The following is a 24,980-nucleotide window of genomic DNA, read 5'->3' on the forward strand; positions in this document are numbered from 1 at the left end:
TCAAAGTTGCTGGTGATTACTTAATCAAATCTAGTGTCCTTTTCTCAATCCTCTTATTTCATGACCTCCTTGAAGCCAATGACATTGTTCATCAGTTGCTCTCTTCTCCGTGATATCTCTATTTTCTCTAGGTTTTTTTTTAGACACTGCTCTCATGTTTCTCCTGCTTCTTTACCAGATTTTCGTCCAGGTTTTCTTGTTGACCATTGTGTTACCTGAGCACTATCCTGGGTTTCTTCTCTTTTCTCCTCATTTTTATATATACAGTTTCACTTGATGATCTCATCAGCCTTTATAGTTTGTCTTATTTTTATGTAGATGATTATTAGATTTGTTTATCCAGTTGCAATCTCTTCCAAGTACACGTCTCCAACTGCCTATTGGACTTCTCAAATTCAATATGTCCCAAACTGAACTTGTTATCTTTTCCCTAAAACACTCCCTTTTTTCTAACTTTACTATTAAGGGTACTATCATCTTCCCAATCATACAGGATCCTAGACTAGGGACATCCTTGATTCCTCATTCTCTTACCTCCCATAACAAATTATTTGCCAAGTCCCATCAATTCTACTTTGGTAACAACTCATATGCTACCTTCTTTCCTTTAATACTACTTCCACTCTGGTGTAAACTCATTCCCACATTCCTAGACTGTAACAGTAGCCTTTTAATTGGTCTTCATACTCCAATTTTCCCTGCACTACAGTACATCCATACTTCACTCATTTGTCAAATTGATCTTCCTAAAGCATAGATCCAACCCTTTTACCTCCCTATTCAACAGACTCCCATGTTTCTCCATTACTTACAGAATCAAATATAAAATCCTCTGTTTGGCATCCAGAACCTTTAATTACTTGCCCCCTGCCATTCTAAGCTTCTTATACCTTACACTATCACCATCACCATCATTCTTATACACACACACACACACACACACACACACACACACACACACACACACTATTGATATTGAGCAGTTGGACTGCATGGACCATGGCAGAAGGAAGGGGCAGAGAGGCATGAGTTTAGAGTCCCAGTTTTAAAGAATTTTGATGGTAAGGGAGATACAAACTCTTATTCATGCCATATTAGGTTTAGTTCATTAATATATTCATATCCTCTCAAAATTATCTACACTATCTTAGAGTTCCTTTGTTTACATAAAGTTTTGCTGGTTTTACAGCACATGTCTGGGGCTTATCTGTAACTTGCAGACTAAGGAAAATTTGTACAACTCAGAAGCTATTATGTTGGGGCCTAGCTGACTTCTCCTATTTTAGAATATAGTCTCAGGATGTGGCTTAAGCTAATTTATGAGGCAGTTGAAAATGGCTTCTAGATTCTCTTAATTTATGAGACAATTTGTCAGTGACTTCCGTGTTCCCCTTGTATTCTTATTTCCTACTATTGTTAATAGATTCTCTTATTGTATTAACTAGGGTTTGGGGGTGGTAATCAGGAGAACCAGAACAAGATACAATTTTAACATACCTTTCTTAGCTACTACCTCTTCCATAGCACGCTATCTGGTCATCCTCTCTTGATAATAAGGTTTATCTTATATATTTCTCATAGCATTTTATATAGCCTTTTCTTTTTTGTAATATTTCACTATATTAAGTACTTTATAATAATAATCTAGTTGTTTCATGGATTACCATGTGCAAAGAATCCATTACCATATAGCCAGTTTTCTGGTATGTTTAAATATAACTGGTATTTGTTAGTTTTTTAACACTTAGAAAGTACTTTACATTTGAGCCTTACAACCTGTAAGATAAGTGCTAAAATTATTCCCACTGAAGGAAGAAACTGAGATTGAGAGATTAAATGACTTATTTTCCTGTGATCACAGATAATAAACTCAAGCAAGTTTTGAACTCATGACTCCAAGTCCAATGTTTTGTCCCCTCTGCTATATTGCTTTTTTCCCCTCCCTACTTCTAATCATGTAAATTCCTTTAAGGCAAAGACTGTACTCTAAAATGTTTGTGTCCCTATCACCTACCCAAAGTAGCCATTCAATAACCCTTTGTCTGAATCAGAGTGGTATAAAAGACATTTCAAAGCTGTTTTTGAATTTTTTAGAAAAAGAGCTCTTTCAGAAAAGAGGTCTCTTTTTTCTAAAAACTACTTGTCTGTAGTCACACAGCAAGTTGTGTTGTGATTTTAGACAGTAGAACAGCCAGATACTCCATGATTAAAATAATTTGTAAAAGAATGTTGGTATTTAACATGTATTGGTCAACCTGCCATCTGGGGTGGGGGGAGGAAGGAGGTGAAAAAATAGAACAAAAGGTTTGGCAATTGTCAGTATTGTAAAATTACTCATGCATATATCTGGTAAATAAAAGCTATTAAATTAAAAAAATTTTTAAAAAAGAATGTTGGGTGGGTCCTCCATAAACTGTTTATGAAAAGTCATAGAAGAGAAGATATGGAAAGGGTTAGGATCGAAATCAGTGTTTAACAACAATGAAATTAAAAATCCATCCAAGAGGGGCAACTAGGTGGCACAGTGGATAAAGCACTAGCCCTGAAGTCAGGAGGATCTGAGTTCAACTGTGGTTTCAGACACTTAACACTTCCTAGCTGTGTGACCCTGGGCCAGTCACTTAATCCCAGTTGTTTCAGCCAAAAAAAAAAAAAAAAAAGAATCTATCCAAGGATAATTTTTAAAAACCCAGTTAAAATTAGTTCATTTTTTCCTTCTCAGAACAAACTAATAAAACAGATCATAATGCTAAGATAATATTACTTTAAAATAGCTCATTAAAAAAAAAAGTCATACATGAGATACTAGCAGAGAAACTCTTCCCTACACACACACAGACACACATTTCAGTAAAGGAAAGTCTATTTCAAGTTTTTTCCCTCCAAGATTTAGTGTAAGCTGTTTTTAAATGATCAGATTTTTTTTAAATTACCCTGACAAGTAAACTACAAGTCAACTAAAATAATATTAATATAGATTTCTATTTTTCTTCCATTTGACTAAGATTGAATTTCTGGAAGAAAAACCTTCAGTCTTCTTGGCAGGAAGAGGGTTATAAAGAGACTTTCTTTGCCTTCAGTTATATATCAAAACCTTTCATTCAAAAAGATGAATCCTAAACTGTAGGCAATGCTGAATAATTCATTTTTCACTGCATTGCCTTTTATTGTAAAGATAGTTTTACTAGTTTTAAAACTTTTCTATACTACTTTGGATAACTTTGACCATATTATATTATGCAAAGAATTTGAAAGGACCTGAGCTTAGTTATCTTTGTTATTCATTAATGTCAAAGATTTTTCCTTCTTGCCCAGTGATAAATGAAAAAAATTTAGAGAAAGAAATGATTATTTTAAGTAAGACAAATTTATTACATATTAAAAGTTTATAAATTTAGTCATGTGCCTAACTTTTCATAAAAATTATATTTTACTATTTTTTAAAAACCCATATTTCGTTTGAAATTCTTTTGAGAAATATTTATATTCTTTGACCACATCTCTTAGGGAATACATATGTATAACTAATAATAAAAGAAATCAAAATATATATTAGTATAAGTGAACTGCTTGCTGATACCTATACATGTGTATGTTTTCCAGTGTGATTCTGAATCATCACTTGATAAGTTGAAAATGTCAGTGAGCAAAATTCCTCAAGCTCAGATTCACCATTTGGTGGCATATGGGGTCTTTGAATATTATATATATTTTTAAAAGCAAGAAAACTATTCAATTTTTGATGTATATAATACACAGAAGTTTTTCAAAAAATTGTGTAATAAGTAGTCACTTTGGCCAGAAAATTACTCATTTAATTTTGTTTTTAAACTTTGAAACTTTGAAATGTGATTTTGATGTTTTTTGTTTTTTGTTTTTTAAGTTGCAGATCATCTGGGCTGTGATCCTCAAACACGTTTCCATGTACCACCTGATATCAAACAATGGATTGCTTTGCTGCAGAGAGGAAATTGTACTTTTAAAGAGAAAATATCACGGGCAGCTTTCCACAATGCTATTGCTGTAGTCATCTATAACAATAAATCTAATGAAGAGACAGTCACTATGACTCATCAAGGTAAATAAAAGTCAAGTGTTTTCCTTTAAAAATGGTTTTCTCTCTCCCTCTCCCCCAAATCTTTCTCCCTTACCATTCTATGTTGGTACCTTACCATACCCTGTTGAAGATACATCATTTGTGAATTTGAACATAATCCTTCATTTATAAATGTATATTTAGTTGTAATTTTTATTTGGACACCAAGTAACATGGGTTTTCCTCCTTTATTTAGCTCCTAAAAACTGGAAATGTTATAAAATTTTAGGTGTTTAAATTTTAAATTTCCGAGTGATTTGGGGTCTTTCCATATAGTCTGTGTTGCTTAATTTACCTGTTATAGAATCTTTTGCCCAGGATACTTAAATGAGCGAATCCTAGATTTAGTGAGCTGCCAGTGTGGAGGAAAGGGCGTTTTTTTGGTTTGTTTGTTTTTGTTTTTGTTTTGTTTTGTTGTTTGTTTGTTTTTTTTTTTAAACCAGAATCAGCATTAAAACTGACTTATAATGATGTTTTTATCTCACACTTGCAGTTTTATGAAATTTAAAGTTATAAGATCTTAGACATCATTTAGTCTGAGTCTTATTTTACAGTTGAGGAAACTGAAGCCCAAATAGTTAAGTGACTTATCTGTAGTCACACAGCAAATACAGCATTTGAACTTTGATCCTTTACCTCCAGATCTAATACTCAGATGGCTGATAATTCACCACAAAATTTAAGTATTACCTTTAGAGAAATGGACTTTAATCAGATATTTAAGTGTCTAGGCAATTATTTGCTGAACCATAAATATTGATACTTTAGATTTGTTTTATCAAATGGTCTCATCTTAATGCCTTGTTTAGTTTATTGATGATCATAAAAAATGTGTCCATCTGCTTTAATTCCAAATTATACCATCCTTCATAACTTTAATCCCCTTTAAATTTACAAGTGGCATTTTTTGTGTAAAAGTTTGACTCAAAATTGTTCTTCAACTTAGTTCTTACACTGCTTTGAGATCATTAGATATGCCTGCTTCATTTCAGTAATATAACGATATTCCTGAAAGTATTGAGAGAAAACTAAAGATGCAGAGCCTCACTTTTTTCTGGGACATGAACCATAATTTTGTTCATGAGAATGTAACAGATGAATTGTTCGAGGCATGAATTAAGATAAGATAGAAAATAAAGACAGGAAATCTAGTTTCTTATGCTTATTTTGGAGACTAGAGAGAGAGCAGCAGTAATGAAGCCCCCTATATACATTAAAAACAATTCGTTCATTCTTTTTTTTTTTGGATTCTTGTTAATAAATAACATAATGCCTCATTTTTATTATTAGCATATAAATTATTTGGATGACTAGTGTGTTAGGTTTTTTTTTTAATACTGAGAGACAACAGTTTTGCATATTGTTTTAACCATTAAAATCAATTCCTTTGGGTATTGCCAGCAAGATCCTTATGATTATTATTTATAGCCAGCTATTTTGTCTTCCTTCTTCCCTTCATTTCCTTTTTCTGCACTTTTTTTTTTTTTTTAAATTTAAAAAGTTTTTAGTGCCAGACCATGTTCCATATCCCTCTTAGCCATCCATCAGAGTGTCAGGACCCATCCTGTGCTGCCATTTTGCTATCTACCCAGCTGCTAATACTCTCCATACCAGGAACAGAAAGCCTCAAGATCCAGATTTCCACAAAACATTAAAACTAATGTTCATGTACTCAGCTGAGTTGTCCAGTTAGTGAGTGAATGAAGGAAAGCTCCCTTGACCATTGTATCTAGCTGGACTCGTCCTTCACATGCAGCCAATTGCAATTGCAAATGAATTACACTATTCATCATTCACTCTCTTTTCCTTAATAACTCGTGTTTTCTCTAGGTTTTTATGACAGTGCTGCCTTGTGAATTTGATATGTACAGAATTCTAAAGCTTGAGCACTACCTTGAGCAGGACCTGAGCAGGGTTTCTTAAACTTTTTTTACTCATGACCCCTTTTCTCTCAAGAAATTTTTATATGACTCTTCATATATAGATATATAAAATATGTATACAAATCAAACACTGATCATAAATCATAATTTCATGACCTCCACATTGCTATGAGGCCCCATATTGGGTTGCTAGCCACAGTTTAAGAAGCTGGACCTTACAGCAGTAGTGGCAGGATATCTGCAGACTATATTTTATTTTACTAAATATTTTAATGCAGCATGGGCCACACTCAGGAATTTTATGGGCCATGGGTTTGACTCTTGTGCATTGATATTATCAGAGAAGACTTCATTAAGTAGCTAGATCTTAAGCTGGGTCCAAAGATTCTGGCTTCTAGGTTAAGAACTCACTATTTGACAAAAATTGCTGGAAAACTGGAAACTAATATAGCAGAAACAAAATGAGTTCATAATTTAAACATAAAGGGTGATATTATAAGCAAATTAGGAGAACAAAGGAGAGTCTACCTCTTAGATCTGTAGAGAAGGGAGAAATTTATGGCCAAAAAAGAACTAGAGAACATTATAAAATACAAAATGGATAATTTTTATTATGTTAAATTTAAAAAGTTTTGTATAAACAAAACAAGTGCAGCCAAGATTAGAAAGGAAACAGAAAATTACAGAGAATTTTATATCCAGTGTTTATGAATAGGCCTCATTTTAAAAATATATAAAAAATTGATTCAAAGTTATAAGCATAAAAGCTATTCCCCAATTGATAAATGGTCAAAGGATATAAACAGACAATTGTCAGATGAAGAAATTCAAACCATTTACAGTCATATGAAAAAATGCTCTAAATCACTATTGATTAAAGAAATTCACTTTTTTTTTTTTTTTTTTTTTTTTGAGGCTGGGGTTTAAGTGACTTGCCCGGGGTCACACAGCTAGGAAGTGTAAAGTGTCTGAGACTAGATTTGAACTCGGGTCCTCCTGAATTCAAGGCTGGAGCTCTATCCACTGTGCCACCTAGCTGCCCCGATTAAAGAAATTCAAATTAAGATACTTCAGAGGTACACGTCACATCTCAGAATGGCTAAGATAACAGGAAAAGTTAATAATAAATGTTGGAAGTGATATGGGAAAATTGATCCAGCCATTGTGGAAAGCAATTGGAACTATGCCCAAAGGGCTATCAAAATTGTGTTTACCCTTTGATCCAGTAATGTCTCTACTAGGACTGTATCCCAAAAAGATCATAAAAAAGGGGAAAGGACCCACAAGTGCAAAAATGTTTGTAGCATCCCTTTTTGTTGTGTCAAGGAACTGAAAGCTGAGTGATTGCCCATTTGTTAGGAAATGGCTGAATAAGTTATGAATTTAATGGATTATTATTGTCTATAAGCACTGATTTCAGAAGTTGGGAAAGACTTACATGAACTGATGCTAAGTAAAGTAAGTAGAACCAAGAGAATATTGTACACAGTATCAACAATATTATGTGATGATCAACTGTGATGGACTTAGCTCTTTTTAACAATGAAGTAATTCAAGGCAATTCCAACAGTCTTCGGATGGAAAGAGCCATCTGCATCCAGAGTGAGAGAAGTATGAAGATTGAATGTGGATAAAAGCATAGTAATTTCACTTTTGTTGTTGTTGTTTGCTTTTTTTTTTTTTTTTTTTTCTTTTGAACTTATTTTTCTCAGGAAGTGTGGCAAAATGTTTAGAAGAATTGCACATTTTAAACTATTTGGATTACATTTGTCTAAAGTGGGGGGGGGGAAGAAAAATTTGAAACACATGGTGCATGTATTTTGTAAAATAAAAAGCTATTATTATTGTAAATAAAAAGGTGACCATGTTTGATAGCAAGTAAGAATACGAGTTGGAAGAAAATAAAGAGGTCATATAATCCTATCTATAATGTCCCCAATAAGAGGGTTATTCCTCTGTCATTACTTAAAGGTATCCAGTGATTGAGGAAATAATTAAAACTATGAAAGTGGATGATCAAAATGCTTTGATGAATACCTTGGAAACAACTGTTTGAAATGAGAATTCCCAGACTATGTTAAAAATCATTTCAAGTAAGTTTACAAAAGAGATTAACCTTTGGAATAAGAAACTTTGTATTCCTAAAGTTGCATTGGATAAAGAATTCATAGATCATCACATTGGATTTTCCACTGAAATTTATGCCTTAATATGAAGAATTTTTAAAAAACACAACAAGCAGATCTGTATTGATTTGCCCCAAAATGGATCTTCATGTTAACCTTATTGAGAAGTGCATTGGCTATTGCAAATAGATTGCATAGAAAATAGTATTTGGTATCAATTGAAGCTATTGAGATCACCTCAAGGATTTAATTTAGAATCAGAGAAACTTCAGTAGCCCCAGAACATGTTCTCCAGCCTAGAAATCCCTACAGGGATAGCATTACAGGTGCTACCTTGAGGTTATCAAAATGCTATAGGATACTACCAGAAAACAATAAGAATAAGCCCCCAAAACCTAGGCTGTTCACTCATGTAGTCAGTTGGTTGCTTTTCAGTTTGAAAATAAATAAAATTAACATTAAAATAATTTACTACTTTACATTTTAAAATACATGTACATTTCTTACAAAAAAATTCACACTTTTTTCATAGCCCTCTTTCTTTAACAGTGATTTAAAAGCTAGATTCTCTTCCTTCTTATTAATGTTCTTTGGTTGAGTAAAGGACATCTTTCCCGACAATATTAGTGACATCATTGACAGGAAGGCAACTCATTCCGTGGTTTTTCATGTTAACTTAGCTTAGTAGAATAAATTGTTTTTAATGTCTTCTTGTGGGGAAGGCAAAGGGTAAATTAAAGGGTAACATTTTGTTCTGTCTCTTTGAGAGTTGAAAGTAATATATGCTTATCTCAAAAGGTTTTTTCTTTTAGATTGAGATTGTGCGAACTTCTGTTTGGCAGAAATTCTGGCAAAATGTTTGCTAAAATTTTCGTTTTATAATTTTTCCACAAATTAGTCCTGTAGAGTCTGTAGGTATTTTCTTCATTTATTAAAAACAAACAAAAAGAAAAGAAAATATATTGTTCAGAGAAACATGAAATAAAATGTATATTCCACAGTAGTATCATTTCTAATTCTATATGCTCGTATCCCAGTACATTAGTGCCTCTTAATATCCTTTTGACTTATTCAGGAGATTAAATCAACTTCCTTATCAAGTTCCCCAGATAGAGAATCTGCTATAGATGCTCCATTTTGTTTTTGAAGGAGAGTCAACACTAAACAAAGGGATTCTTAACTTTTTATAAACTACCAAATATGAAAGGATTGCAAAATATATGAAAAAATTACTTCTTTTTGTTAATCAGCAAATCAAACTGGAAAAAAAGGAGAAAGTAAAATGCAAGCAAGCAACTAAAAAGAGTGAAAATGTTATGTTGTGATTCACACTCAGTTCCCACAGTCCTCTCTCTGGGTATAGACGGCTCTCTTCATCACAAGATCATTGGAACTGGCCTGAATCACTTGATAATTTAATATTGAGATGGGGGAATGATACAATATGACATGGAAGAGTTTAGGGAAATATATGAAGTGGATTGACTTGGATATCCAGGGAGAGCTGTGGAGGCCTAAAGCCTAGTAAGGTAAGGCCAGAGCTGACCCAGGGCATTCTGGTTACAGTTCTCTTATGGAAAGGAATTAGAGGGGATAGCAAGCAGAGAGGATTTGATTAGAGATGTTTAGGTGGCCTGGATAAAAGCTAAATCCAAAACTTGATTTTGTTACCTCTGATAGATGTAGAGTATTGGGGATTTTTTTAAATTTATGAAATAAATCAGCCTTAATACTTTGTCTACTCCTACAGGGAAAAAAAATGTCATATTAAAAAATATCATATTAGCTGATGTAATTTTGGCCATATTGAGATAGCTTTGTAATGGATGATAGCTCTCTCGCTGATTGGCTGTGTATGTGACCTCACAGGCCCTTTATAAGCCCACTGCAGACAGCAGTCGCTCTTTAACCTGGCTCCCTAACCTGGGGTAGCCAAGCCAAGCAGATGGATAGCCGAGAGAGGTAAGGAGTTTGGTAGTGAACACATGGGTCTTCAGACCAAGTGTTCACTAGGAAACTATCAAGTCAGGGCATTATGTGAGTAGGTATAATAAAGGCTTTTAAGATTACACGTAGCTGTTCTTGAGCGTGCTACCAGTTATTAAACTATAGATTCAAGAGATCGTGGCCAGAGACCTTTGAAGGCCTCAGAGGCGGTGAGCCGGGTAGAGTTGACACTGCAAAGGTCAGTGGTCAAAGGTACTCTGTTGGGCCTAGGGCAGACTAGTAATTGTAACTGCCAGGAGGGCATGTTACACCTCTGTCCTCAGGGAGTGTTAAAACTTATTTAAGCCTTGGCAGCATTATTCAATCAATTCTCCTAAGAATATTATCTTAAAAGGGACAAAACTCATTTGAAATAATAAGTACTTCAATTGTTATTAAATAATCAGTGTAGTAATTTCACATCTTTTGTCTCAAGTCAAGGGAATTGGAAGAAATCCCCATTCCCTTTGTAGTTAATGACCCATCCTTCATGAGAAGCTTTTAAAAATCTAAGAATTGAGAATTTGTTTATTGTCCAGTCTCCATTTGTTCCTCAGTACATTGGATTATTTTATCAGAGCATGCAAGTAGCTAAGTTACAAGCATAAGTCCCTATGGTGTTTAAGTGAATATTAATTGCAGTGGCAGAATCATTAGGAATTTTTTTCAGGCTGGTCCCAGTGGCATTATAAACTGTTTTCATCTATGTAGACAGTAGAATTGCCAGAAAGACTCAAATTGGAGTTTGCGGTTTAGGATTACTAATATTAGCATTCCCACTTACTCAGAGGGAAAGAAAACAGAAATCAGGAGAAACAATACTCATATCATTTCAGAACATCCAAAATTTAACTCTTGAGTTAATCAAGACAGATTTGTTTCCACCATAATTTCCTTAGCTGTATGTACTCTAGCTCTCTACTGACCCCAAAATCTTCTTTCTTAAGTATGTTTCTATACTTTTCTACCAAGAAAAAAACCCAAAGAAACAAAAAGGAAGACTAAAGAACAAGGCAGAGTTAGCAACAAAATACCTCACACTAAAGCCACGTGAGGAAACCCTAAGCGGGATCATAAACCAAGGCAACACCTTGGAAAGATTACTTATAATAATGTTTTCAAGTATTACTACCTTTCAATAGGCCCATTAAAGGCACAATCAACAACATTTGATTGGGCCTGTCAAAATCACAGAAAAGAATAGAACAAATTCCACTTTTGGGACTGCAAGGAGAATGAGAAAGAGAAAGAACCAAGACCAAGATAAGTTTTGGTCTTGGTCCTAAGTTAAGTGACTAAGAAACTTGAGTCAATAACACATTAAAAAGATTTTTTTTTTTTCAGGTTGAATTTATATTTGGCATGTAGAGTTGGTTTACTATAAGGAAAACTGTAGATATAATAGGCTATATTAATAATAAAAACCATGTGAGTATATCAATATATGATGAAAAAAATTTTGACAAACTTCTAATATCCACTTCTGTTTTTAAAAAATTAGAAATTATAACAATAAATGACCTTTCCTTAATCTGGGTAGGTATAACATCAGAAACCAAAATTCAACATTATGTGGAGTAGATCAAAGGCTAGAGGCTTTTCCAATAAGATTGAGGATAAAGCAAAAATGACATAATGGTTTACATAGAGAACTCAAAAAAATTAATGGAAACTATTTCAGCAAAATTAGAGAGTATTTTTTAAAACCACTTAAATCATCAGCATTTCTTTATATTATTAACAAAGCTTAGCAGGAAGAGTTAAAAGAGAAATTCCATTCAAAATAATAGCAGATTGAATAGACTTTGAGAGCCTGTCTATCAAGGAACACATTAGAAATTACATGAAAACAATTATAACATTCTCCCTTCAGAGACAGACCTAAGTAATTGAAGAAACATTAATTTCATGTGAACAGACTACACCAATAAAACAAAACAAAACAAAAAAACTTTAAGTATCTAAAGTAATTATATATTCAGTGCTTTATCAATCAAATTTGTCGTTATATTCATTTTTCAGTTTTGTGCAACTCTTTGTGATCTCATTTGAGGCTTTCTGGGCAGTGGTTGGCCATTTCCTTCTCTAGCTCATTTTATAAATGAGGAAATTGAGTCAACCAAATCAAGTGACTTGCCCAGGGTTACACAGCCAGTAGGTGTCTAAGGCTGGATTTGAACTCACACTGAGCCACCAAGGTGGTGTCAATCAGATTCCCAATCCAGTTCTTTGTTCTAGGGGGAAAAAAATGACAATTCATCTGGAGGAACAAAAGATCAAGGATCTCAAAGGAAATAATATAAAAAAGAAAACTATTCTGTGGGGCAATATCGACCACAAAAACCATCAGAAACTCTCAGAGTGAAGAAAAAAAATGGTTTATTATTATCTCACAAAGTGTTTGTCAGTAAAAGGAGAATGCAAAGTCAAAACTGCTGAACACTGGAGCCTCCAAAGCCCCCACCCTTGCCTGGCCTTTTCTCCCATTGTTCAGGGGAGTCAAGGTTTACATTCTAATCCTGAGAAATAAAAAGAGATACTTAAATGCTAATTAAGAGGTGGTGGGGAATGCTAATTAAGAGGTGGTAGGAAACAAGGAGACAAATACCTGTAACTGTAAAATTTCGTTTTATTAATTAACCCTTAACAATCACTTCATTTTCAAAACCTCTAGCATTACAGGATATTTCACATTGCCAGTCTCTCCTAATTCCCAAGGCATCAGATATCTCTGGCCACTGACTTTGCAGTGTCAATTAATTCTACCTAGTTCACCTCCTCTGAGGCCTTCAGAAATCTCTGGCTATGATTTCTTGAATTGTAGTTTAATAACCTATAGGCACGCTCAAGAACAGCCATGTGCAAACTTAAAGCCTTTATTATATTTGCTCACATAATGCCCTAACTTGTTAACTCCTTCATGAATACCTGGCCTGAAGACCTACGTGTTCACTATCAAGCTCCTTACCTCTCTCCACTATCCATTTCACTCTGTTCAGCTACCTCAGGATAAAGAGAGGGACTTGCTGCTTGCAGTAGGCTTAAAAGGGTCTGTGAAGTCACACACACAGGCAATCAGTGAAGGAGCTTTCTTCCATTAAGAAGCTATCTCAGTCTCACCCATGGGGCAGTCCCTACTCACAGAATTACTTCTGGGCCATTCAAACTTCCTGTTGCACTGTGCCTGCCCATTTAAAGGACCCTTTTGTGTAATCTTTTTTTATTTGTTAGCTGTAGCTTTATTTATTATTATAAAGTCTCTTCACAAGGTATAGTTTAAAACTATATTCCCTTGAAAGTGTCTTTTGTAATTCATGAATGAAAATTTCTACCAGAGGGAATTGATAATGTCTAGGAATCAAATGATGAGATGCAAGAATTGGGATAGGATATCCCCTCTGATTGGGAAAAAATTCACAAATCAGAAATCTGTGTGGCAAAAAGGGATTTATTGGCACTTAGAAGCCAGCTTGCTAGTGGGCAAAAGATCTTGTTAGGAAAATAGCAGAGATTAACGCTGAGAAGAGAATATTTTTACCAGTGGCCGTAGTCTGTTAGGATTTCTGCAAAGGTGGGTTACACTGAGAAGAGAATATCTTCACCAATTGGCATAGTCTGTTAAAATAGTCTGCAAAGACTTCTGGTTTCAGAGTTGTCTTTTATTAGCAGTCTGGGGATTCAATGCAATTCAATTCCAAATTGAATGAGATTACTTACTTGGGAGTTTGAGTCAATATTGACAATGCCCCAGGCCTAGATCTCCAATTGAAAAGAGATTACTTATTTTAGGAGTTTGAGCTATTGGGAGTGGTTCTGGACTAATTTTCAACTCAATAGAGGATACAACAATCCTTGGCCAGGATCTCCAACTGAATGAGATCACTTAATTTAGGGAGGGTGTTGTCTGGGAAAGGTATGCTTTTCCCAGGGGAGAGCTTGAGACCCCGAATCACCCTTCTTTTACAGATTAAAGGGGACACAGTTTCAGGCCTCCCTCAAAGGTTAAAGGGGACACAATTTACATCAGAATCATTTTTATTAATTTATGGTTACATTTCTTCTTCAATGCAACCAAAAAGAATCCTTGTTGATCTTCCAACATATTCATCAGTTAATTCCACACAGTATGAAAGAGAATATGAAGATTTCATATACTACAAAGCAGTAACTGTCAAAGGTATTTAAAAAATAGATAAACATATTAAGTATATAATTTATAGAAAAACAAATTTTAGTTTTAGTTTAGTGACGTAGTTTAATATATTAACATGTCAACTCCTGATAGAAACACTAAATTTTCAACAAATCTGCTGGGGAAACTTGAAAATAATCTGGCAGAAATTGGTGTAGAACATCATTCACACCACATACCAAGATAAATTCCAAACTAAATTACTTAGCTGTAAAAGTAATGAATTTTTTTTTCAAAAGCAATGAAGTGTCTTTCATAACTATGACTAGGAGAGTTCATGAGCAAAGGATAGAAATCAGAAAACATAAAATGAGAAATTTTAATTATGTAAAATTTTAAAAGTTTTGCTCAAAGGGATTGCATTTAAAATTAAGAGAAAAACAGTTAACTGGGGGAAAAAATCTTTACAGAACATTCCTTTGATAAAGGTCTTTTCTTCTTTTTTTTTTTTTTTTTTTTTTTTTTTGCATTTGTAAGGGATCTTTCTTTCTTTTTCTTTTTTTCTTTCTTTTCATAATGTTTGACCAGTTTTTGTAAAAGTGTCCAGCACAAGAGGCAGAGCATCTTCCTAAACTCTCCTTTTCCCTCAATCTATTTTAACGATATTCAGCCTCGGAATTAGTGCTTGACTGTCAGAACTCACAAATATTGGGAGTACAACACATTACCAACTGAAGACATTCTTGAAATTCACCAGAAATGGTTTGTTTTGCTTGTGCGAGGGGACAGAATGGGGTTAGGCCAGGCACAGACTTCAGGCAAGTTGGCAATGAGAGCATGGGAAACAGCTCACACTGAGCAGACCAGAGGGGGGCAGGGTGTTGTCTCAGGCAGTGGAAAATTTTCAGGAGAACTTTACCACAGTGTAAACTACTTTGCCCTGGCAGCAAGCCAGTAGATCAACAGAGAAGGTTTAAACCGCAAGGGGTAAAAACTATAACCCTCAAATGCTAGACTCTCTCGGGACCTGGTCACATCCACCCAGCACTCAGAGTGACTCAGTATGATCCAGGCACAGCTGAAGTAGTTGGTCCCAGGGCAGCCCTAGTAGCTGCCTTTCCATTGCTACTGATTTCAGGACTTGATTTCAGATCCCAGCACAGCTGGTGAGACACTAAAAAATGTTAAATACCTACTTAGGAAAGCAACAGACCTGGAAAATACATCTAGGAGAGATAATCTGAGGATTATTGGATTCACTGAAAATCATGATTTAAAAAAGAGCCTAGACACTATTTTTCAGGAAATCATCAAAAAGAACTGCCCAAATGTTATAGAAACAGAAGGCCAAATAGACATTGAAAGAATTCATCAATCACCTACTGAAAGAGATCCCAAAATCAAAACTCCAAGAAATATTGTGGCTAAATTCCAGAACTATCAGACCAAGGAAAAAATACTACAAGCAGCCAGAAGAAAATAATTCAAATACTGAGGAGCCACAATAAGGATCATTCAGGATCTAGCAGCATCCACATTAAAGGATCAAAGGGCCTGGAATCTGTTATACAAAAGTTAAAAGAACTTGGTATGCAGCCAAGAATAACTTACCCAGCCAAACTGAGTATTTTCTTCCAGGGAATAAGATGGACATTCAATGAAATAGGTGAATTCCATTTATTCCTGATGAAAAAAAAACAGCTAAATAAAAAGTTTGATGTAGAAATATAGGACTCAAGAGAAGCATAAAAAAGTAAAAATAACTCTTGAGAACTGTATTTTTGTTATGGGTATACATAAAGAGTATATGTATGATTTAGTTTTACTGTTATAATATAAAGTAACTATAGGTAGAAAGAAAATTGTACCAGAAAAAAGGGAGAAGTGGAGGTAAAAAAAGAGGGAAAATACATCTCATGAAAAGGTAAAGGAAGCCTATTATATATGAGGGAATGAAGGGAGGGAGATGAACATGGTGTGAATCTTAACTCTCATCAGATTTGGCTCAAGGAAAAAATATTAGACATACTTGGTTTACATAGAAACTTCTCCCACCTCATTGAAAAGTGGGAGGGGGAAAGTGAAAAGGGAAGGGTTAGGGTAATAGAAGGGAATACAGAAATAGTAAGAAATAGGTTAAAGAAAAGGGGAGGGACTTAAAGAGGGAGAGAGGGATTCTAAAGAGGGAAGGTGGTGTGAGGCAAGTGGTGTTCATAAGTCTAATATTGGGGAGAGGGATAAGGAGGAAAGGAAAGAAAAAAGCATAATTTAGGGATAATAAGATGGCAGGAAATACAGAATTAGTAGTCTTAACCATAAATGTGAATGGGGTAAGCTGAGGTGGATATATAGGTGGAACCTATACAAAAATTGACCATATATTAGGACATAAAGACCCCAAATTCAAATGCAGAAAGGCAGAAATAGTAAATGCATCCTTCTCAGATAATGATGCAATAAAAATTACATTCAATAAAAAGCCAGGGGAAAGTAGACCAAAAAGTAATTGGAAACTAAATAATCTCATCCTAAAGAATGATTGGGTGAAACAGCAAATCATAAACACAATAATTTCACCCAAGAGAATGACACTAATGAGACATCATACCTAAATGTGTGGAATCCAGCCAAGGCGGTAATAAGGGGAAATTTTATATCTCTAGAGGCTTACTTACATAAAATAGAGAAAGAGAAAATCAATGAATTAGGTTTACAACTAAAAAAGCTAGAAAAGGAGCAAATTTTAAAATCCCAATCAAACATTAAACTTGAAACTCTACTATTATTATTATTATTATTATTATAACTTTTTATTTACAAGGTATATGCATGGGTAATTTTTCATCATTGACCCTTGCAAAACCTTCTGTTCCAACTTTTTCCTTCCTTCCTCCCCACTCCCTCCCCTAGATGGATGGGCAGGTAGACCCATGCATGTTAAATATGTTAAAGTATATGTTAAATATAATATATGTTTATGTATCCATACAGTTATTTTGCTGCACAAGAAAAATCAGACTTGGACAGAAGGTAAATATAACCTGAGAAAAATCAAAAATGCAAGTGGACAAAAACAGAGGAAGGGAGTGGAAATACTATGTTGTAGTTCATACTCATTTCCCATAGTTCTTTCACTGGGTGTAATTGGTTTTCTTCATTATTGAACAAATGGAATTGATTTAGTTCATCTCATTGTTGAAGAGAGCCATGTCCATCAAAATTGATCATAATATAGTATTGTTGTTGAAGTACATAATGATCTCCTGGTTCTGCTTATTTCACTTTGCATGAACTGATGTTCACATAAGTCTCTCCAGGCCTTTCTGAAATCATCCTGCTGGTCATTTTTTACAGAACAATAATATTCCATAATATTCATATACCACATTATTCAGCCATTCTTCAATTGATGGGTATTCATTCAATTTCTAGTTTCTTGCCACTACAAAAAGGGCTGCCAATCTTGAATTATGCCCAAAAACTTATCAAACTATGCATACCCTTTGTTCCAGCAGTGCTACTACTAGGTTTATATTACAAAGAAATACTAAAGAAGGGAAAGGGACCTGTATGTGCCAAAATGTTTGTGGCAGCCCTTTTTGTAGTGGCTAGAAACTGGAAAATGAATGGGTGCCCATCAATTGGAGAATGATTAGGTAAATTATGGTATATAAATGCTATGGAATATTGTTGTTCTATAAGAAATGACCAGCAGGATGAATACAGAGAGACTTGGAAAGACTTACATGAACTAACGTTGAGTGAAATGAACAGAACCAGGAGATCATTATACACTTCAACAACGATATTGTATGAAGATGTATTCTGATGGAAGTGGATATCTTCAACAAAGAGAAGATCTAATTCAACTCCAATTGATGGACAGAATCAGCTACACCCAGAGAAGGAACACTGGGAAATGAGTATAAACTGTTTGCATTTTTTTTTTCTTCCCTGGTTATTTTTACCTTCTAAATCTAATTCTTCCTGTGCAACAAGAAATCCGGTTCTGCACACATATATTGTATCTAGGATATACTATAACACATTTAATATGTATGGGACTGCTTGCCATCTAGGTGAGGGGGTGGAGGGAAGGAGGGAAAATTCAGAATAGAAGTGAGTACAAGGGATAATGTTGTAAAAAATTACCCATGCATATGTACTGTCAAAAAAACTTATAATTATAAAATTAATTTTTAAAATGTAAAAAAAAAAAGGGGGGGGGGCCTGCCACAAACATTTTTGCACATACAGGTCCCTTTCCCTTCTTTAAGGTCTCTTTGGGATATAAGCCTAGTAGTAACATTGCTGGATCAAAGGTTATGTACAGTTTAATAACTTTTTGAGCATAGTTCCAAATTGCTCTCCAGAATGGTTGGATTCATTCAAAATTCCACCAACAATGCATCAGTGTCCCAGTTTTCCCATATCCCCTCCAACATTCAGCATTATCTTTTCCTGTCATCCTAGCCCATCTGACAAGTGTGTGGTGGTATCTCAGAGTTGTCTTAATTTGCATTTCTCTGATTAATAATGATTTGGAGCATCTTTTCATATGGCTAGAAATTAAACTTGAAATTCTAAAAATAAAAGGAGAGATCAATAAAGTTGAAAGCAAACAAACTATTGAATTAATCAATAAAACCAAGAGTTGGTTTTATGAAAAAACCAACAAATTAGAAAAAAACCTTGGTAAATTTGATTAGAAAAAGGAAAGAGGAAAATCAAATTGTTAGTTTTAAGAATGAAAAGGAAGAAATTTCCAGTAATGAAGAAGAAATTAGAGCAGTAATTAGGAGTTACTTTGCCTGACTTTATGCCAAAAAATTTGATAACTTAAATGAAATGGATGAATGCCTTCAAAAATATAGGTTGCCCACATTAACAGAGGAAGAAGTAAATTGGTTAAATAGTCCCATTTTAGAAAAAGAAATAGAACAAGCTATTAATCAACTCCCTAAAAAAAATCCCCAGGACCAGATAGATTTAAATGTGAATTCTACCAAATATTTAAAGAACAATTAACTCCAGTGCTATATAAACTGTTTGAAAAAATAGGGAATGAAGGAGTGCTACCAAATTCCTTTTATGATACAAACATGGTACTGATGCCTAAACTAGACCAATCTCCCTAATGAACATCAATGCAAAAATCTTAGCAAAAAGATTAAAGAAAATCATCCCAGGATAACTACACCATGACTAAGTAGGATTTATACCAGAAATGCAGGGCTGGTTAAAAACTAGGAAAATTATTAGCATACTTGACATATCAATAACCAAATTAACAAAAACCATATGATCATCTCAATAGATGCAGAAAAAGTGTTTTACAAAATCCAATACTCATTACTATTAAAAACACTAGAGAGAATAAGAATAAATGGGCTTTTCCTTAAAATAATCAGTAGCATCTGTTTTGAACCATTAGTAAGCATCATATGTAATACTTATAAACTATCACCATTACTATTCAATATTATATTAGAAATACTAGCTTTGGCAATAAGAGTTGAGAAGGAGATTAAAGGAATTAGAATAGGAAACCAAATTATCACTCTTTGCAGATGATATCATGGTGTACTTAGAAAATCCCAGAGATTCTACTAAAAAGCTATTAGAAATAATCCACAATTTTAGCAAAGTTGCAGGATACAAAATAAACCCACATAAGTCATCAGCATTCTTATATATCACTTAAAAAATCCAACAATTAGAGATACAAAGATAAATTCCATTTAAAGTAACTGCTGATAATATAAAATATTTGGGAATCTATGTGCCAAGGGAAAATCAGGAACAATATGAACAAAACTACAAAATACTTTCCACACAATGTCAGATCTAACCAATTGAAAAAATATTAAGTGCTCTTGGATAGGTCAAGCAAATATAAAAAAGATGACAATACTACCTAAACTAATCTATTTAATGCTATACCAGAGTACCAAGAAACTATTTTAATGACCTAGAAAAAATATCAAAATTCATTTGGAAGAACAAAAGATCAAGAACTTCAAGGGAACTAATAAAAAAAAAAAAATCAAATGAAGGTGGCCTAGCTGTACCTGATCTAGAACTATATTATAAAGCAGCAGTCACCAAAACCATTTGGCATTGGCTAAGAAATAGACTAGTTGATCAGTGGAATAGGTTAGGCTCACAGGACAAAATAGTCAATGACAATAGTAATCTAGTGTTTGACAAACCCAAGGACTCCAGCTTTTAGGATAAGAATTCATTATTTGACAAAAATTGCTTGGAAAATTGGAAATTAGTATGGCAGAAACTAGACATTGACCCATACTTAACACTGTACACCAAGATAAGATCAAAATTGGTTCATGATCTAGGCATAAAAAATGAAATTATAAGTAAATTAGAAGAACATAGGATAGTTTTACCTCTCAGACCTGTGGAGGAGGAAGGAATTTGTGACCAAAGAAGAACTAGAGATCATAATTGATCACAAAATAGAAATTTTGAATTATATTAAATTAAAAACTTTTGTAGAAATAAAACTAATGTGAACTGGATTAGAAGGGAAGCAATAAATTGGGAAAACATTTTTACAGCTAAAGGTCTGATAAAGGCCTCATCTCCAAAATATATAGAAAATTGACTCTAGTTTATAAGAAATCAAGCCAGTCTCCAATTGATAAATGGTCAAAGGATATGAACAGACAATTTTCAGATGAAGAAATTGAAACTGTTACTAGTCATATGAAAAGTTGTTCCAAATCACTGTTGATTAGAAAAATGCAAATTAAAACAACTCTTAAGATACCACCACACACCTGTCAGATTGGCTAGGATGATAGGAACAAATAATGATGAATGTTGGAGGGGCTGATGCATTGTTGGTGTAAGAGAAGAAGTACAATCTATGTTTGCTTCCTTCTTCTTTACCTCTCCTGAACTTAATCACAAAGACATTTCTTTTTTTCCTTTTAAACCTCTCTTCATAACCCACCCTTAAGGAATAGAATATATTTTGCTTTTCACTAAGTCATCCGGAAATATTCCCATTCTCTTATTTTCCCTTCTTCCTCTCCATATTCACTTCTATTGCCCTATTGAGTTTTATGTATTTCTCAATCCAACTTTGTGTGAGTATTCTACTCTCCTTTGAGCAGTTCAGATGAAAATGAAAAATGAAGTTCACTTGTCACTTTTCTTCCCACGTATTCCTCGTTTGTATAGTCTTCCACTTGTGTACCTCAATTATGTGAGGTAAGTTCCCTTACCTAGTCTCCCTTTCTTGTTAATTGTATTCCTTTTCCCCTCTCTTCTCCTTTTAAGATCATCAAAATGATTCTTAGGCACTTAAACATTAATTCTTTCAATAACCCTCAATTTCATTAGGGTTCTGTAGGGACACTTGTTGTGCCTCCTCACTCTAGAATACAAATACTTCATCTTTGTTTTGTTCCTTCTAATTGCTTACTTAAATTCAACTTTTTATGTTTCTCTTGATTTCTTTATATTTTAAAGTTTCTACGTAGCTCCAATCTTTGACTTTGATTTCATTAAAGTTCTATTTTTTCTCTGGTAAGATTATACTCAGTTTTACTGGGTAAATTATTCTTGGTTGTAAATTTGTATGTCTTTTTCCTTTTGGAATATTCTATTCTAATCACTTTATCTCTCTTAAAGTGGTAGCTGCTAAATCACATGTGATCAAGATTTTCTTTCTTTGTTACTTGAGCTCTTTATTTCTGACTTATTGACGTATTCTCTCTGATTTAGGAGCACTAGATTTTGTCTGATGTGTGGAGAGTTGTTGTTTTGGTATGAGTTACTTTATATTTTCTTTTTTTGAGTCTTTTGATTGTGTTTTAATATTTCTTATTATATCATAAGATCATTAAATTCTCTTAGATCCATTTTGATTTTTAGGGTTATTCTTGTTTGGGTAAGTTTTTATACTTTTTGTATTAAGTCTTGGTTTTCCATTTAGAACTTTAATTTGCAAACATTACAGATGATAGTTGTGATGGTAATGATGAATTATAACCTTTACAAAACAGTAAAAAACATTTTACAGAAAGAGCATATAGGAAACTTTTTTTTTTTTTTTTTTTTTTTGCTTTTTCAACTTTATTTTAGAAAAAACCCATATCCTCCTCTCCCCCCCATAATTTAAATAACTTAGTGAGATACAAAAGCTGCCCCTCCTCCCTGCGCCCTCCCACAATGCGGGGGCTCTCCTACAGCCTGCTCAGAGCCCGCTTCTTGTATGTCTTCTTCTTGGCGGCCTGCTTCTTGTCCTGCTCCCCTGCATGCTTCTTGGCCATGGGGCCTTCAGCCCTGGGGCCGGGTGGGGAGGAGGAGGAAGCCCTGGCCTCTGCCGTGCCAGGGCTCCCCCTGGCTGCCCTCAGGGCCCCAGGGCCCTCTGGCCCCGCCATGGATCTCTGTCAGCAGCTTGGCCCGAGCTGCATATTCCTTGTAGTCCTCCAGAAGCAGGCGGCCAGCCTCCTCATTCAGTGCCGACTGGGGGTTGGGGTGGATCCGAAGGTACTTAGTCAGCAGCACATGGCGGATGCCCAGTTCAGTGGTCCAGTCCCTCTTGAGCACATTGACACAGATCTCCCCGTTGGCCCCCACATTGGGGTGGAAGATTTTGGTGAGGAAGAAGCCCTTTGGGAGGGCTGCTGGGAAGTCCTTTCCCAGGAGGAGCTTCAAGCGGAACAGGCCTCCCGCTTAGGGGGTGCTCTCTGGGCCTTCGATGGTGACCTGCAGGTCCATGATGTTTTCCTTGTTGGGAAACACTGTGAAGCCATGTTGAAGGTCCGAGGTGAGCGTGTTAACCTCCTTGTATACCAGGCGGATGATGTGGGGGGGCAGGTTCTCCACGTTGGAGTTCATGACACCGGGGCTCTGGGGCAGCTCCCCCCAAGCCCCCTCCTCAGGGCGCCCTCAGGGATTAGGGGATCGGGAGGAGGCTACCTCCCCCGCGTGCAGGTGCGCCCAGGCTCCGATTCCTCCTTCTCTTTGGCCGAGGCTCGTGCCTGCCCCTCGGCCGCTCCGCTGCACTGGCATGTAGGAAACTTAGCATGAATTCTAATCAGATTGTCCTGAGATCATTTATAGATAAAACCAGAAGGAGGATACCAGATATACTTAAAATGTCAAAGAATTGAGAACTGAGGGGAAATCCCATCAATAGGGGAGTGATTGAACAAATTATAATATGAAGGTGATGGAATACTATTGTGCTGTAAGAAATGATGAAGGGACTAGTTTCAGAAAACCTTGAGAAGATTTGTATGAACTGATAAAATATAAAGTAAGCAGAATCAGAGGAATAGTTTATATATTAACAGCAGTATTGTAAAGATAATCACCTTTCACTTAATAACTTTGATCAATCCAGTAGGCAACAACAATTCATGTAAATCTCCTATGGAACTGTCTCCCCAAGCAATATGATATAGGTTAAATATGTAAGGCCCTAGCCCTCTTTGTAGTGGCCAAAAACTGGAAACTACGTGGATGCCATCAATTGGAGATTGGCTGAATATATTGTGGTATATGAATGTTATGGAATATTACTGTTCTGTAATAAATGACCAACAGGATGATTTCAGAAAGGCCTGGAGAGACTTACATGAACTGATGCTGAGTGAAATGGGCAGGACCAGGAGATGATTATATACTTCAACAACAATACTATATGATGATCAATTCTGATGGACATGGCCCTCTTCAACAATGAGATGAACCAAATCAGTTCCAATAGAGCAGTAATGAACTGAACCAGCTACACCCAGAGAAAGAACTCTGGGAGATGATTATGAACCATTACATAGAATTCCCAATCCCTCTATTTTTGTCCGCCTGCATTTTAAATTTCCTTCACAGGCTCATGGTACACTGTTTCAAAGTCCGATTCTTTTTGTACAGTAAAACAACTGTTTGGACATGTATACATATATTGTATTTAATTTACACTTTAACATATGTAACATGTATTGGTCAACTTGCCATCTGGGGGAGGGGGATGGGGGGAAGAAGAGGAAAAATTGGAACAAAAGGCTTGGCAATTGTCAGTGTTGTAAAATTACCCATGCATGTATCTTATAAATAAAAATCTATAATAATAATAATAATAAAATATGTAAGGCCCTTCTAAACATTTCCATATTTGTCATGTTGTACAAGAAAAATTAAACAAAAAAAACCCACATTCAAAAAACCCAAATAAACAAAAGGGTGAAAATATTATGCTTCAATCCATATTCAGTTCCAAAGTTCTCTCTCTGATGTGATTAGCATTTTCTATCCCAAGTTTATTGGAATTGCCTTGAATCACCTCATTGTTGAGAAAAACCTAGTTCATCACAGTTAATTATCACATAATCTTATTGTTACTGTGTACAATGTTCTCCTGCTTCAGCTTGCTTCATTTCATAAAAGTCAAGTTCATGGAAGTCTTTCCAGGCTTTTCTGAAATCTACCTGATCATCGTTTCTTTTAGAACAATAATTCTACTATATTAATATGCCATAACTTATTCAGCCATTCCCCGATTGATAATCGTCCAGCCAATTTTCAGTTCCTTGCCACTACAAAAAAAAAAAAAACTGCTATAAAACATTTTTGCAGATCAGTCCATTTCCATTTTTAATAATTTCTTTAGGTTATAGACTCAAGAGCAAGACTGCTGTATCAAAGGCTATGAATAGTTTTATAGCCTTTTGGGCATAGTTTCAAATTGCTTTCCAGAATAGTTGGATCATTTCACAACTGCA

The 24,980-nt window shown here is 34.9% G+C and overlaps 1 protein-coding gene and 1 pseudogene across 4 annotated transcripts in view; one reads left to right on the forward strand and one right to left on the reverse strand.

Annotated features, from left to right (window-relative positions):
* RNF130 (ring finger protein 130) overlaps positions 1-24,980 on the forward strand; it is a 123,362-nt gene that overhangs the window by 26,632 nt on the left and 71,750 nt on the right. For all 4 annotated transcript variants that reach the window (XM_074292354.1, XM_074292356.1, XM_074292353.1 and 1 more), the window contains exon 2: positions 3,884-4,078. In XM_074292354.1, coding sequence (XP_074148455.1) covers positions 3,884-4,078 — 195 coding nt within the window. The remainder of the gene's footprint in view (positions 1-3,883; positions 4,079-24,980) is intronic.
* LOC141557138 (ubiquitin-conjugating enzyme E2 S pseudogene) lies at positions 22,437-23,134 on the reverse strand (annotated as a pseudogene).

The sequence above is a fragment of the Sminthopsis crassicaudata genome, chromosome 2, assembly GCF_048593235.1.
Source record: "Sminthopsis crassicaudata isolate SCR6 chromosome 2, ASM4859323v1, whole genome shotgun sequence".
NCBI classification, from domain to species: Eukaryota; Metazoa; Chordata; class Mammalia; order Dasyuromorphia; family Dasyuridae; genus Sminthopsis; species Sminthopsis crassicaudata.